Source organism: Folsomia candida, unplaced genomic scaffold (assembly GCF_002217175.1).
Source record: "Folsomia candida strain VU population unplaced genomic scaffold, ASM221717v1 Fcan01_Sc002, whole genome shotgun sequence".
Taxonomy (NCBI): Eukaryota; Metazoa; Arthropoda; class Collembola; order Entomobryomorpha; family Isotomidae; genus Folsomia; species Folsomia candida.
This window is the reverse complement of record NW_019091194.1, coordinates 4,786,780-4,800,360: the sequence shown is the minus strand read 5'-3', so window position 1 is coordinate 4,800,360 and position 13,581 is coordinate 4,786,780. Positions and strand designations below refer to the sequence as shown.

At 38.6% G+C, this 13,581-nt stretch overlaps 3 protein-coding genes across 4 annotated transcripts; 1 reads left to right on the top strand and 2 right to left on the bottom strand.

The window, feature by feature from the left end:
• Positions 1–12: 12 nt before the first annotated feature.
• Positions 13–1,212, bottom strand: LOC110843205 (pectate lyase A). The gene is made up of 3 exons (XM_022089167.2): positions 1,068–1,212; positions 538–1,001; positions 13–475 (listed from the first exon to the last, which is right to left on the bottom strand). The coding sequence occupies exons 1-3, from the start codon at positions 1,171–1,173 to the stop codon at positions 101–103; spliced, it is 945 nt and encodes a 314-aa protein (XP_021944859.1). The 5' UTR covers positions 1,174–1,212; the 3' UTR covers positions 13–100.
• A 1,531-nt stretch (positions 1,213–2,743) lies between these two features.
• Positions 2,744–4,593, top strand: LOC110843667. The gene is made up of 3 exons (XM_022089673.2): positions 2,744–3,858; positions 3,940–4,192; positions 4,259–4,593. Exons 1-3 carry the CDS (start codon positions 3,565–3,567, stop codon positions 4,336–4,338), a joined length of 627 nt encoding a protein of 208 aa, XP_021945365.1. The 5' UTR covers positions 2,744–3,564; the 3' UTR covers positions 4,339–4,593.
• Positions 4,533–5,502, bottom strand: LOC110843668. 2 transcript variants are annotated; one of them, XM_022089675.2, is made up of 4 exons: positions 5,484–5,502; positions 5,308–5,398; positions 4,960–5,197; positions 4,533–4,886 (listed from the first exon to the last, which is right to left on the bottom strand). In XM_022089675.2, the coding sequence occupies exons 3-4, from the start codon at positions 5,179–5,181 to the stop codon at positions 4,668–4,670; spliced, it is 441 nt and encodes a 146-aa protein (XP_021945367.1). In that variant the 5' UTR covers positions 5,182–5,197; positions 5,308–5,398; positions 5,484–5,502; the 3' UTR covers positions 4,533–4,667. The 2 variants fall into 2 exon arrangements, with proteins under 2 accessions (XP_021945367.1, XP_021945366.1); XM_022089674.2 differs by lacking the exon at positions 5,484–5,502 and having other exon boundaries at positions 5,308–5,456.
• Between the last annotated feature and the right edge of the window lie 8,079 nt (positions 5,503–13,581).

Here is a 13,581-nt window from a genome sequence, read left to right as displayed (position 1 = left end):
TAAAAATTTATATCTTTGTTAAATAAGCTGACCAAATATTTATTTAATTAAGCAGAAAACCCAACATATTTCAATTAATGAACTTGTGAATTGGTCCAAATTATGGGAAACTGATAGTATTTCCTGCACCAGCCCTAACCACGGCCGCAACTCGCGATAGTTGCTCCATCTCATATGAATACGGAGGATTGGTGAACGACCCTTCTTGTGTAATGTTTGGTTCCGAATCCCCCCAGTCGTTCTCCCTCTCGACAGCAAATCCTTCTTGGCTTGAGTCCAAATCCGTGGTCAACGGGGTCTTGACGTCGATGAAGATGTTCCTCTCCACCAAGACCTGAGCCCCCATTCGACTATTAATTCCCGAAATGTCCACCCTTTCGTACAGATTGTTGTAAATATGGCCCGTGCCAAAACGAAGCGATGGGAGGCGAGAACCAACATCGGTGAACCAATTGTTGTTGTAAGTAATGTGGAGCTGTATAAAATCATGGTAACGTTAGTATTAATAAACTGAAGTTTGCAGTGCTTTTAAATTACCTTTCCCGTATCTTCACCCGCATTACTATCCGAATGTCCGACCAAACTGGTTTTGTACGAATCATGGAACTTGTTCCAAGAAACAGTGACCCAATCAGCGGCATGTTTGATATCAAGTTGTCCATCATAGTAATCTTTGCCGTGTTCTCGGTCGGCGAAGAATTCGTTATGGTCGACCCAAACGTTGGTGGATTCATCGATGGAGACGCCATCATCCGGCGCGATGGCGTAGGAGATTTGGAGTCCGCGGACAATAACGTTACGTACGCGACGGATATAGAATCCAGATCCGGTCACCCCTGCACCCGGGCTGGCACCAAGAATCGTCTTGTTGGAACCAGGTCGAACCACGTCGGAAAGTGTGATCATCGACGTAATTTTAACAATTCGGGGGTCGTTTCCGGTAACTGCGGCGACCAATTGAGCTTCCGTGGATACGTAAACTGTTTCTCCGCCTTGACCGCCTGCCAAATAGATAAATGAAGGTAAAAATCTAGAAATTTCCAATATTTTTGACATGCAAAATCTACCTGTGGTTCCGCCATTGAGTGTGGCGTACCCACTGATCGTGTTCCATTGGGCGTTGGAAAAGGATCCATACGCCAACAGGAGACCCAAACTCAGAAACAGCTTCATTTTGATTGCTATATGATTTGAAATCCAATATTCTTTGTCGAATGAGTTAAGATGGCCAGCAGTTGGGGTATTTATACACCCAGGACTTAATTCCAAACTGTGGTCAAGTGCATTTTTGTATATTATGGAATGTTTTGCGCACGGCGAGACCATGTTTCACACATGACATGAATTGACACTATCTCATTTGTCGTGTGCAAAACTTAGTTTCATTGGTCAAACTTCAGCCTTATAAATAAACAAAATTATAGCTTATCAATAAATTATGTACGAATCCATCATTGTCCAGAATATTACAAGCCTGTCGAGTATATACGTAGTCCTGGATTGGTCATGAGATTGGGGTATCGGGTATGACAGGTGTGATAGGTAGGTTGGGTCGTGAGTCACGACTTGCGACTCAACATTCATTCATATGTATAACAAGTCCATTTTGATGCAGGTCACTTGAAAGTTTTGGGCTCAGGTTGCTGTAGTTTTTTTCGTAGTTGACACTTATCAGCAGCTGAAATAAGTGTCTATGATTGGTTTATGTATTGAGTGCATTTTTTCATGTCATAGAATGTTTTGCACACGGTAACTAGTGTGGTGCTGTGTTTCTAATACATCGTATCATGTCAATGTGTTTATGTAAAATCTAATTAATTTAACTCAGGATAAGTCAACAAACTTAGCACAATTACTTCTCCATATCACAAAAAGTGAAGTGGGATCAAACGCTGCTTTTATTTAGATAATCAGATATTATAAAATGTAATATAAAATTGTATGTAACTACAATGACCAGTCCTTGAAGGGTACTTTAATGCGTTTAAGGCATTTGAAATATTTTAAAAAGTCGAAACTTGTGTTCAGAGTATGCGGAGTGAATGTGTATCTCAAATTTATACTTTATGTATGTATGAAGTACATATATTTCTAGAATCTTTTGCAAACAAAATCCAAGGGGGGACCTGTAAAAAGATGCAAATTGTAAGTACATATTTAGAAGAAGGGCTTTACCACTTCATGAAATTTTGCACCATCATTTTGAAAAAGTAGACAAAAATTTGGAAGACAACTCGCTATGTGACTTAGCACTGTCCACTGTAATTTTTTTATTGTCATAAGTGCAAGTGGAAGTATATGTAGAGCTCGTAATAATAAAGCGAATTAACAATTTCCTTTCATTGTTCACCACTTCCTTTGTAAATATATTGCATGCAAAATAAAAGTCCAGTCTGAATTACCACACTCACGTTTTACCAACATCCGGATATAGCAAAATGTTCCGGAAATATTTCCTAAGCGTTTCATTCATCTTGATCATTGCTGTACAACTTTCTAAAGGTTATTGGCCACCGAGACAAGATACTGGACGCAGCGAGACGTACGTTGACAGGGAGCTCGAAGCTGCGAAAGCTAATGCTGTGAGATGCGATTGTCCCAAAAATGTGGTACATACATATTATTTGCATACATGATTAACTCAGCAAAAAATCATTAGTTATGTATTACATGGCTTGATCCGCAATTATATAATGCATCGTTCTAATCGGACAGGAATATGGGGACAAGGAGCTCTACTTTTGCGCCATGGATATGCGAGGCGGTGGCTGCGGAAACAACGGGGATGGTCCCATGTATAAATGTACCGGAAATGGTATACCTTCCGTAAAGGCTGACGACTGTTCGGATTGCAAATTGAACTGGAATGATCCAGCTGCCGGTCCGGCTATCGAATGTGGTGGGAAAAGCTACCCAACATTTTTAGGACGTCCGGGTTTAGACTGATGATTTAGATTTGCTTTTTTTATTTTTTAGCATTCTCTAAACATGTGTATTTGACGTGTGTAACATTTCGCCAGAATAAAGCCTAATTTCAAATAAAGTACTTACTCTCGTACCTCGTATGTATATAATTATCTAGTACCCCTCGACTCAAACAAAGATTTCTAAAAATACTTATCTTGTCGAACATGGAGATTAACCTCTGATTAAAATGCAATGATAAATTTCATTTGATTAAATACGATTTGATCGATTTCATGTCCACAATAATGTATGAAACAAGTTGATCTTGACAAATGCAACGAAGCGACCATGCAATTGTTTCCATTCCATGAAAACAATCCACTCGAACTTGATTAGTTGATTGGGTTTCAAAATGTGAGTGCCATCTGCAAAAATTCCAGTATATCCAGCAACGCAATTGTTCATTAGTCAAAAACGAGTCATGTCAAATTGATCCATCATTTCATATCATAAAAGAGTTCAAACGAGTTTGTGATTATATAGTTTATATTATCGACTTCATGTCAAGTCCGTTTGTCCATAACGAATAGTTAATATCAGCGCCTGGAGAAGATCACTAGTTTCAAAATTGTCAGCTGTAACTTTCCTAAGTAAAAGATGACCTTCAAATTTGCTCTCCTCGCTCTATTGCCACTCGTCGTGGTCGCCCATGTTCGAATGCTTGCACCCGTTAGTCGTTCATCCATGTGGCGAAATCCGGACTTTTCCGAACACAACCCGCCCACCAATTACGATGATGATGGGCTCTATTGCGGCCGAGTTCATCAAGAGGAAGTCGTAACCACTTGTGGCGCTTGTGGTGACCCGTACGTTGATCCCATGCCGAGAGCGAACGAGCATGGGGGCACTTATGGGAAGGGAGTTATCGCTGCTAGGTATGAAGCAGGACAGGTGCGTACCTATTTAGCAGTAAAATAAACAAAATTAGCAGGAACACAAGTTCAGTCCTTATAAAATTTACATACATGTTAGTTGATAAATATTGGTCTCGATTTCACCACGGCGCATTGGGGCTATTTCGAAATCCAAGTCTGTGACGGATTCCCAGAGACGGAGGCATGCTTTCTCAGAAATCGCCTAACGTTCCAAGACGGTTCTACCAAATACGCACTGGAAAGTAATGGAGGCAACCCTACGATTCAAACTGTTGCTCGTCTTCCTCCAAATTTGAGGTGTCAACATTGTATTCTACGTCTGAACTATAGGGCTGGGAATAACTGGGGAGGTAAATTGATCTACGATAGGAATAAGTATGCAGATAATTCATATTGATCATTGAAAATAATTGCAGATTGTCATAATGGGACTGAGGGGATGGGATGTGGTCTTCAAGAGACGTTCAGACACTGTGCCGATATTGCCATTCAATAATTCAATCATAACTTTCACACATGAAAATTTAGCTAACCAGGTCCTAAAAATTCACCATTATAATTCAATTATTTAGATCAGGTTGCATACGTGTAAATGTGGCCTACAAAATAGTCCGTAGTAAGAGCTTCTTAATCCGAACTTGACGTTTCACTTCGATTACATATGTATGTTTCTATGCGTTAGTCTTTAAATGAGTGCAGCTAGAATTTTTATTATTAACTCATAAATTCAATAAATTGCATTTAATCCAAACGATGCATACATAGGTATGTGTGTAATTGAACTTTAAAAACATAAAGCAAAATTCACACAGCCGGACGTTAACTTCATTTTCCTCTAACTGCAACTTCCAACGCCTTCTCCCTGCTCACACGAGGATAACCCTCAACATACGTGAGCAGTGGTTCTCCTGGGCGTCCCCACACGGTTGCGACAACCTTACACGTCGTGGAATTCGATCCATTTGCCGACCAGACATGAACGTCGCCATCCTTTTCGTGGAAAGCTTCCCCTGCTTTAAGTACTCGGGGGGGTCCCTCATTCACCTGATTTATGTAATTTTAGTAGTGTCAAATTTAATTAGTTCAACTACATTGTTTCAGTAGTTTGTGACCTCACTTGAAAGAGGAATTCTCCTTCGAGCACGTATCCTACAACTGGACCGGGGTGCGTGTGGGGATCCGAGCCAACGTCGCCTGGTGGGTAGGTCAAGTGCACCACGGTGGCGACAACGTCCGGACAAGGTGTGATCAAAGCTTGTTCCATAACGATGGCCAAATTTGACTTGCTCGACGTGCAGCAGCCCCCATCTCGTAAATCTTTGCTGGGTGGATTGGACATCTTTTATCCCCAAGGACTAAAAATCATGACAAACGTTTTCAGTAATCCTTTAATATGTTCCCATAAATATGTGATGATTGTACGTATATGCCAGTCAATACTACATATTTTTCAAAATATGCTTACCTCAAAATCGTGTGAACTTAAATCGCTTTTATTTTATTATGCTCGTCACCCAGCGGTTTCCAGTCACAGAGTGCAACGAGATAAAAGTCACCTTTACGAATAAATCTTGTCATTCACAATTTATATATGTAAGATTGATATGCAACAGAATATGCATGCATGTGAAATATACTTACGAACATATGAACGACAAGGTCATAACTGTTAGTATGCAGAAATGCTCTCTTGATTGCAACTGATTAGCTATCAACAGCATCATCATCTTGATGCAAAACACTTGAAGCAAGCAATTCAAGTAACACTAAACATACATATCTGGCCTTGTAAATATTATTATGATGTAGTATGCACATGCACCCAATGTCCAGTATTTTAATCTCATTCTTACATCTTCACAACATAACAGACTGGTTTAGCTAGCCTATTCGGTATGACCGAATTAATTGTTTTTTTGTTGTTGTTTACTCTTAGGTTATCAGCACTCACTCTCTTAATATTTTTTCTAATTTACTATAATTTAATATGTTATGTGCATAAAAAGTTCGTGTTCGCGTTAATTGAAAATTGAGTTATACAATACAATGTGATTATAACTTTGACAATAATGACGTGGTGGTACATTTATGCATATATTCTAAGATTGCAGAATAATCCATGGGCGACTTTTATTTTCATTTTATCTGCGTCATTTTTACCAAAGATAGATATTTGTAGCTCGACAAATTGGATTGATACACTTCACTTTAAAATGTTTGCGACATTTTTCACATGTGTGATATTGATATCTGCCCAATTAATTTGTTATTTGTTAACCAAGCGGAGAAATAGAAGGTTACCGTCTGGCCCTGAAAATACTTGGAAACTTACCTCAAATTGTCAAAGCCCACCTATTTGGGTATCGAGAATTTCATAAACTTTCTGAGGAATATGGTGAAATTATGAATGTTGGGCTGCAAGAAATGGGTAAACTGCATATGTATTTATATTTAAATAAATGTACCCAAGCATTCTGAATAAAAAAATTGCATAAATTTTCATTAAACAGTTGTACTTTCATCCCATAAAGTCATCAAAGCTATTTTGGATATCTAATATATGCATTACTGAAGATGACGAAATACAAAAGAAAGGCACAAATGTTTTGCTATGCCGAAGGCTTTCTTCTTCTACTCACCTTGTGTGCAAAATCGTGCCACAACACAATTTTCATAATAACATAATTTCCTAGTATTTTTAAAATTACCTACATTGGTACAACTGAGAACATCTCAATTTTTTACAATTACGTCACCCTTTCCATACATGTTGATCCACTTCGATTCGTTAAGTCTGAACTTTTTATGGATTTGAGCTTGATAACCTTCATGCGAATGTATGTATATACTTATCTATTCACATCTCACCTCGTACGCAGTACGCAGTACAAGTTTAACTCGTGATTTTTATTCGTTTTTTGCCTTTAGCACCTAAGTAAATACGGAAATAAATAAATTTAAAAAAATAAAACTAAGGCGAGAGGCGCTATTAAAAACAAGAAACAAGCCCTCCCACCAACACCCCCGTCTCGCCGTGGCCCCATTAATATTTTTATATCTGGGGGTGTAACCACAATTTTATTTTTTTGTAATTCTTCCCTGCATCATACACAGCAATTTAAAAAACAACTTACAGTAGGGCATATTTGGCAAAATAGGTGACGGGATAGCGTCATAAAATGGTCAGACAGATGTCGGAAATCAAACTACGAAAGCTTATTTATTTAACTCGTTTACCTGAGCAGCAAGCTCAATTCTGAAATGTATGAATGCAGATTTGGGATGTATTTAACCGCATGACTACCTACGTTAAAATAGTTGGTTTTAAGAAGTAAATATTTTATTTTTGTACGATGGTTGATGAATAGAGTCAGGGTATGTATATATTCCAAACTTTGTCAACAGCACCGATTGATTTGAAACTTTATGATCTTGATTCTAGATTTGTTTTAAACAAACAAAAAATTGTTTTTGTACATATTTTGTCGATTTGGTTAAACATTTTATATAAATGTTTTGGGGTCTTTATGAATATATTTATCCGTACTCTGTTGATTAATGCTAAACTAAATACATATTTAAATTGAAATTAATGCAAGAACTGCAGATAATAGGTTTTATAAGTGCAATGCAATATAAAATTGTAATAATTATCAATTCAAATGCAGTTTACATTAGTAGTTAAAAGCTTAAATCATAAATTGCGGTTACACCCTGTGGGCGTTGGTCTTCCGGTTGGCGCTTGGTAGGTCAGAGGTGAGTGCAGTCGGGACGGACTGGGATGAATGTTCCGGAAGGACACCACACAGTTTGGAGGCGTAAGGCCGTATGTGCGATCGGCAGCCCCACTTATGATGTGAGATACACGAAAGTTAATGTTTTATCGGAATTTAGCACTCGAAATAAGTCACCGAAATGTAATACGCGTCCCCCGAGAGTTATAGTTTTTACAGAGCAACTGGTTATCAATTTATTTTACGTAGCCGGAGGATTTTACATTTATGTATCAAGAAACCAAAAGATATTTAGAGGTTGTGGAAACTGTAGAATTATGGGGGACTTTAGGATGGCAATGGTGGAGAGAGGAGATACGTCTTGGTAGACGCCGGAACTCCGTCTGCCAGGATTCTTGGACAGAAGACAGTATATGTCCTTGTTGAAGGAGACGATGTCCTTCAGTCGATGTATTGATAATTTGGAGTGACTGGCCGGTCGAGATATCAATGTATGAATATGGAGACGAGGAAGAGATAGGAGGGGAGGATGCATATGATATGCATAGTTCCCTCAACCCCCAGATATAAAAATATTAATGGGGCCACGGCGAGACGGGGGTGTTGGTGGGAGGGCTTGTTTCTTGTTTTTAATAGCGCCTCTCGCCTTAGTTTTATTTTTTTAAATTTATTTATTTTGGGGTTTTTAAGTGAACAATTTTGTAACTCCGTCATTAAAAACCTACAATGCAGGCAGACTTGATATAGCCCGAGTCAGGAAAGGTTGGGATTATCACCCAATCCGAATTTTTTTACGAAATTCTATATAGGGTCCCTTCAGTTCAAAATCTTCTCATTTCAATTCATATTCGTCCAAATGAAACCATTATCACCCTCCGTACCAAATTTCAGCTCGCTTGGATGATTTTGAAAATCGGTATGAGTCACCCCACATACCACCCCTTCCGTTGAAAAATTTTACAATTTCATTTCATACTCTTTCACTAGAACCCATTATCAAGCTCCATGTCAATTTCGGCTTTCTAGCGCATTTTTTAAATTTTGATGTATATTATGCACGCCACCCACTTATATGGCCCCCACCAGTCCAAATCTTGTTTGGTCCCATCTTCAGAGTTCAGACTCGGTCGTTGCATTGCCCAAACAGATATCAATGTATGAATATGGAGACGAGGAAGAGATAGGAGGGGAGGATGCATATGATATGCATAGTTCCCTCAGGACCCCCCGGGAAAGTAGCGGTAGTCCCTACCGTGTTGTGGGGGCAAATTTGAGACGAAACGGGGGCAGCGGAAACGAACGTGGCCAGGGAGGCCACATAGATAACAGATGGGGACGGTGCGTCCGTTGGGGAGGTAGATGCGGAGTTGATCCGTGAGACGGTTTGAGAAGGGGGAATTCCTTCCGTAGTAGTGACGATGGTGGGTAATCGCACGCGGTGCTTGCCGAGGAATGATGTCGCGACGTGTAGGACGACGTAGTGGTGGTGGACGACGTGGAAACCATCTCCGCGGGGCGGGTGTAGGATTTCGTCGTGGTGGAGGGACAAATTGATTGTCCTGACGTCGATGGACGGTCAATATGTTATTGACGGGCGTTTGGGGGACAAAAGAAGACGGAATCGGGGGCGAAAAATCTGACGTGTCCATGGTTGAGTTGGCCTCTGGGGGCGGCTGAATTGCCAGTGTTTCCATCGTGGTGGAGAGAGATGCGGGGGTGATTGTAGTGTCGGAGCCATCGTCATCCGATTTTAGAAGGTCGTCCTCTTCTTGGGGCGGGGGTTAGCTGAAAATAGTAAACAAGATTGGACAACCAAATTAATATGTATTGTGGTCAAAATATAAAAATTGAGGTTAGTAATTTTAATACAGATTTTTCGTCTCTTCGGCAGTTTGTTTCAAAAGTTGACATTTAAGGTAAAAGGTAGAAAAAAATTCGGCATATCTGTGTGACAAAGTTATTATGTATACACACTGAAAAATTACGGGAATGAATTGGAAATTGACTCTTTGAGTGAAAAATACGTGTGTATACTAGTAGAAACCTTTTGTGTGTATAAAACTTGGAAAGTTAGTCTGTGTAGCTAAAAAGTAGTGTGTGTACACTAAAAAATTGAGGAATAAAATACAATACATTTTGTGGTATTGAGTGTAAAATAAAGTAAAATCTGGGATTTTACAGTCAGAAAAATTTAAAAAAATACAGTATTAAAAGAAATTGGTTTAAAATTGAAAAACAAGTCAATAATAACAATATAAAAAGTTTTTTATGTAAAAATTCGGCAAAATTTCGGCTTTTTTCATTCTTTAACGTCTAAAATCGCCTGGAGAGTAGCGAGATCGAGGATAACGCGTTCGTGTGCTACGACGCAAAATTGTTTGTTCTAGCTCAGATTCGGCTTCAGAATCATCATCAGAAGAATTGGGGACAAAACCTATCATCGAATCTTCGTTACGTGGGGTACCACTAACGACAGTAACGCTGGGCGAAGTACTATAAACAGAAAAAGCAGATTCAAGTGAAGAAGAACCTGAACTACATGTATGAAAATATTGGGAATTTTGTGAATTCGACTTCTCTGAACTACGGGCATCATCATCAATATCCATTGGGGGGTTAGAGTTGTGGGAATTTGTGTGTGAAGAAGGTCGGGAACTCTGTCTCGAAGGTGGCGGGACTCCAACGGAAGAGTTTGACCTGTTTGTGGCTCGAAAAATAGGTTTCTTAGTTAATCTATAATTGCTTTTAGAGTGTACATTCAAGTCAATAGAAAATTCAAAGTCATCAACCGAATCGACAGACTCGTAGTCGTCTTGGTCATCTGACTCGTATTCTGAGATGTCACCCCTGTACTGTTCATGTGGGTAAGGTTTAAGGTCAGTACCCTGAACTACTATAATTGGGCAGTCATAATCAGGGTTTTCTTTCCGTAGGTCTTTTAACCCATATTCTGTATCATGTTTGTTGATTACCCGAAAAGGACCTATCCATTTCGGCTTACGTGTCATACGGGATAATGTGATAACATAGTCTCCTATTTTAAATTTTGTCGGCTTATGGCTCGACTCAGAGGCTATCGACATAACGGCAATCGGCATAAATTGTTCGTCATCAACTTTTAAAAATGGACTGATTACTTGAGAAGGTAAAACGGGATCGTAACCGTAAACTAATTTGAAAGGAGGAATTTTTGTAACTGAATCCGGAACAATATTCTCGGCATACGCGGTAGCTGGAATTACTCTGTCCCATGTATTTTGTGATTTACTCACAAATCTTTTAATAGATGTCTCAATACTAGCAATTTTCTGTCGGTTTGTAGTTAGATTCATCGTTGCGGGAACAACCCAGTCAAAGTTAATACCTTTCTGGTTGCAAAATAATTTAAATTTGTCAGAATCAAACACGTCATTAGGTTTACAAATAATTTCAAGAGGACAAGAATGTCTGGAAAATACCTGTTTTTCCACAAAGGAGCGTATAGACTGCATATCAGAATTCTTTGCAGGCCATACTTCTACATACGAAGAGGGGATATCAAGAGCAATAAAAACATACTTATTTTGATGTGGCCAGGACGAAGGAAAAGGTCCGAGACACTGTAGAATAGTTCTTTGGAAAGGAATTTGGGGAGGGTGGGGGGTAAAATTACTGCAGGAGTTACAATTTTCGGAGTTTTGATAATTAGTGGAGGATCAGTGTTAGTACTAGTATCCGTAGTGAGATTCGGGTGGGTATCAGTTTGTTGTGACTTAGTTTCAAGGATTACAGAGGAAATTGGGATCGGAGTTTCAATAATTTCAGGGGGGTCAGTGTTAATACTAGCGTCAGTAGTGTGGTTAGGTTGGGGATCAGTTTGCTGTGACTTACTTTCAAGGATTATTGCGGATATTGGGACAGTAGGAATTTTTGGGGGTTCAGGAAAATTTTGTGGTACTGCGGCAACAACAGGTTGTTTCTTACTTACTTTCTTGGGGGGAGGAACAGGAATCTTTGCAGGAATTTCTTGAGTTTCAGGAACTTTTTCAGCTTCCAAATTTATTTGTGTAGGTTGAGGGGGAGGTTGAGGTATATTAGGATAATTGGTATTAACCATTGAGGGGTGAAGAGAAACAGGAATATTTTGTTGCCAATTTTTGTCACATTTAAAATCAGCTACGCCAAATTGTAACTCTCTTTTCCTAATATTAATTGTAACGTCGTACGCGTACATAAAATCTGTACCAAAAACTAAATCATGGGAAAGATTCGGACAAATAAAAAATTTCCATAAAAATTGTCGGCCTTGAATATTGATTATAATTTCTGCACTTGAATTAATATAATAAACTTCATCATTTTTAACTGAAACTTTAATTCGAAACGGAATACACGGAGTAATCCGGTGAACGGAAACAGGAGTCAATAATTTTAAAATTTCTGGATTAATTGCGGAAATACCTGCACCAGTATCATGTAAACCTATTCTTACAATATTTTCAATTCGTACTGCTGTGTGCATTTGTATCGGCTCATTCGGCTTATCGTCATAACGTCTGGGAAATTTTTGGCCTAAATGATAAGTACAAGGAACTGAGAGTACAGTGGCTCCAGTAGAAGAAACACTCTTTTGTTTAATTTTCAAATCGGCTAAATATTTAATATCGGCATGTGTGACATACGGCTTATTGAAATTAGGAGGAGGAGATTTGGATAATGGGGGGAAATGATGAGGAGAAAGTCGAGGCTGGTTAGTATTATTCGGATAATTTTTATAAGAATTGTTATAAGTAGTTGTGTTATTAGAACGTCGATAATTTACAAATTTATTATTATTATTGACAAAAGGAGCTAATTTCGCCCGAGGGACCCGCGTACCCAGGCGCATTAGTTTTCCGAATGATTATTAGAATCATCCAAAATTCCCTGGATTTGTGGATTAGGAGGAGGATTATGTACAGTATTGTTGTGTCTTGGCTGTCGCCAATTGTTGTCGTGATTTCGAAATTGTCCATTATTAAAATTACGATTGAAATTGTGTTGATTATTAAAACGTTGATTATTAAAATGTTGATTGTTAACCCCTTTGTGACCGAAATAATTCAAATTTGCTTTCCTTTGGAGACCAGAATTTTATCAGTTAGTTGTTGCTACATAACCAATTTAATTTTACCAATAGTGTAGCTACGTCACCAAAATGATTTTAAAGTAAGCGTAGTTACGTCACCGATTTGACAGTGGGTGTGCAAACCATACAGGACCGAATTTATTTCGGCAACTTTTGATGATTTTATTTAACACTAAGCATTTATTTATGCATATTAGTAAAAATTATCTGCAGTTCATTATAATAATATTAAGTTATTGATTCATACATTTTGATAGTTTAGCAAGGTCCAAGTGGTTTTCACTGATCTTGAGTCCTAGCTGTTTCTAAATTTTTCTCCGAATTGACCGACATAATATTACCATTTTAAACTTCTAAAGCTATATTTGCTATCAAGAAGTGGTTTTTAGCCTTCGTACCAAATTTCAGATGGAAAAAATTAAAATTAAAAACCTACAGTGCAGACTCCATATAGCCCGAGTCAGGGACATAGTCCCTGACTCAATAAGTCCGAGCCCGCTTCTAAATTTTTTCCGAATTGACCGACATAATAGCACAAACCGCGTTGTGAATGGTCAAAAGTTTGTTAGATAGTTTCTACTATTTGGTATCAAATTTTTGAATTAGTTACAAATCATGTGCGTTGACCACCATGACCAGTGGGCTTCTTCAACATCCTGAAGTTCTAAGCTGCATGCATGTTTTACCCAGCAGTGGTTTTCACTTTTTCAGCCTCCATATGAAATTTCAGCTCGATATAACGATTTTGAAAAATCAGTATGGGTCACCCCATATGGTCACTCTGGTCGCACTTTGCTCACTTTTAACTTCATATTCTTTAATTAGAAGCCATTAAGTATCATTGTGCTGGATTTCATGTTTTTAAAGCAATTTCTAAAAATCGGTATGCATCACCCCA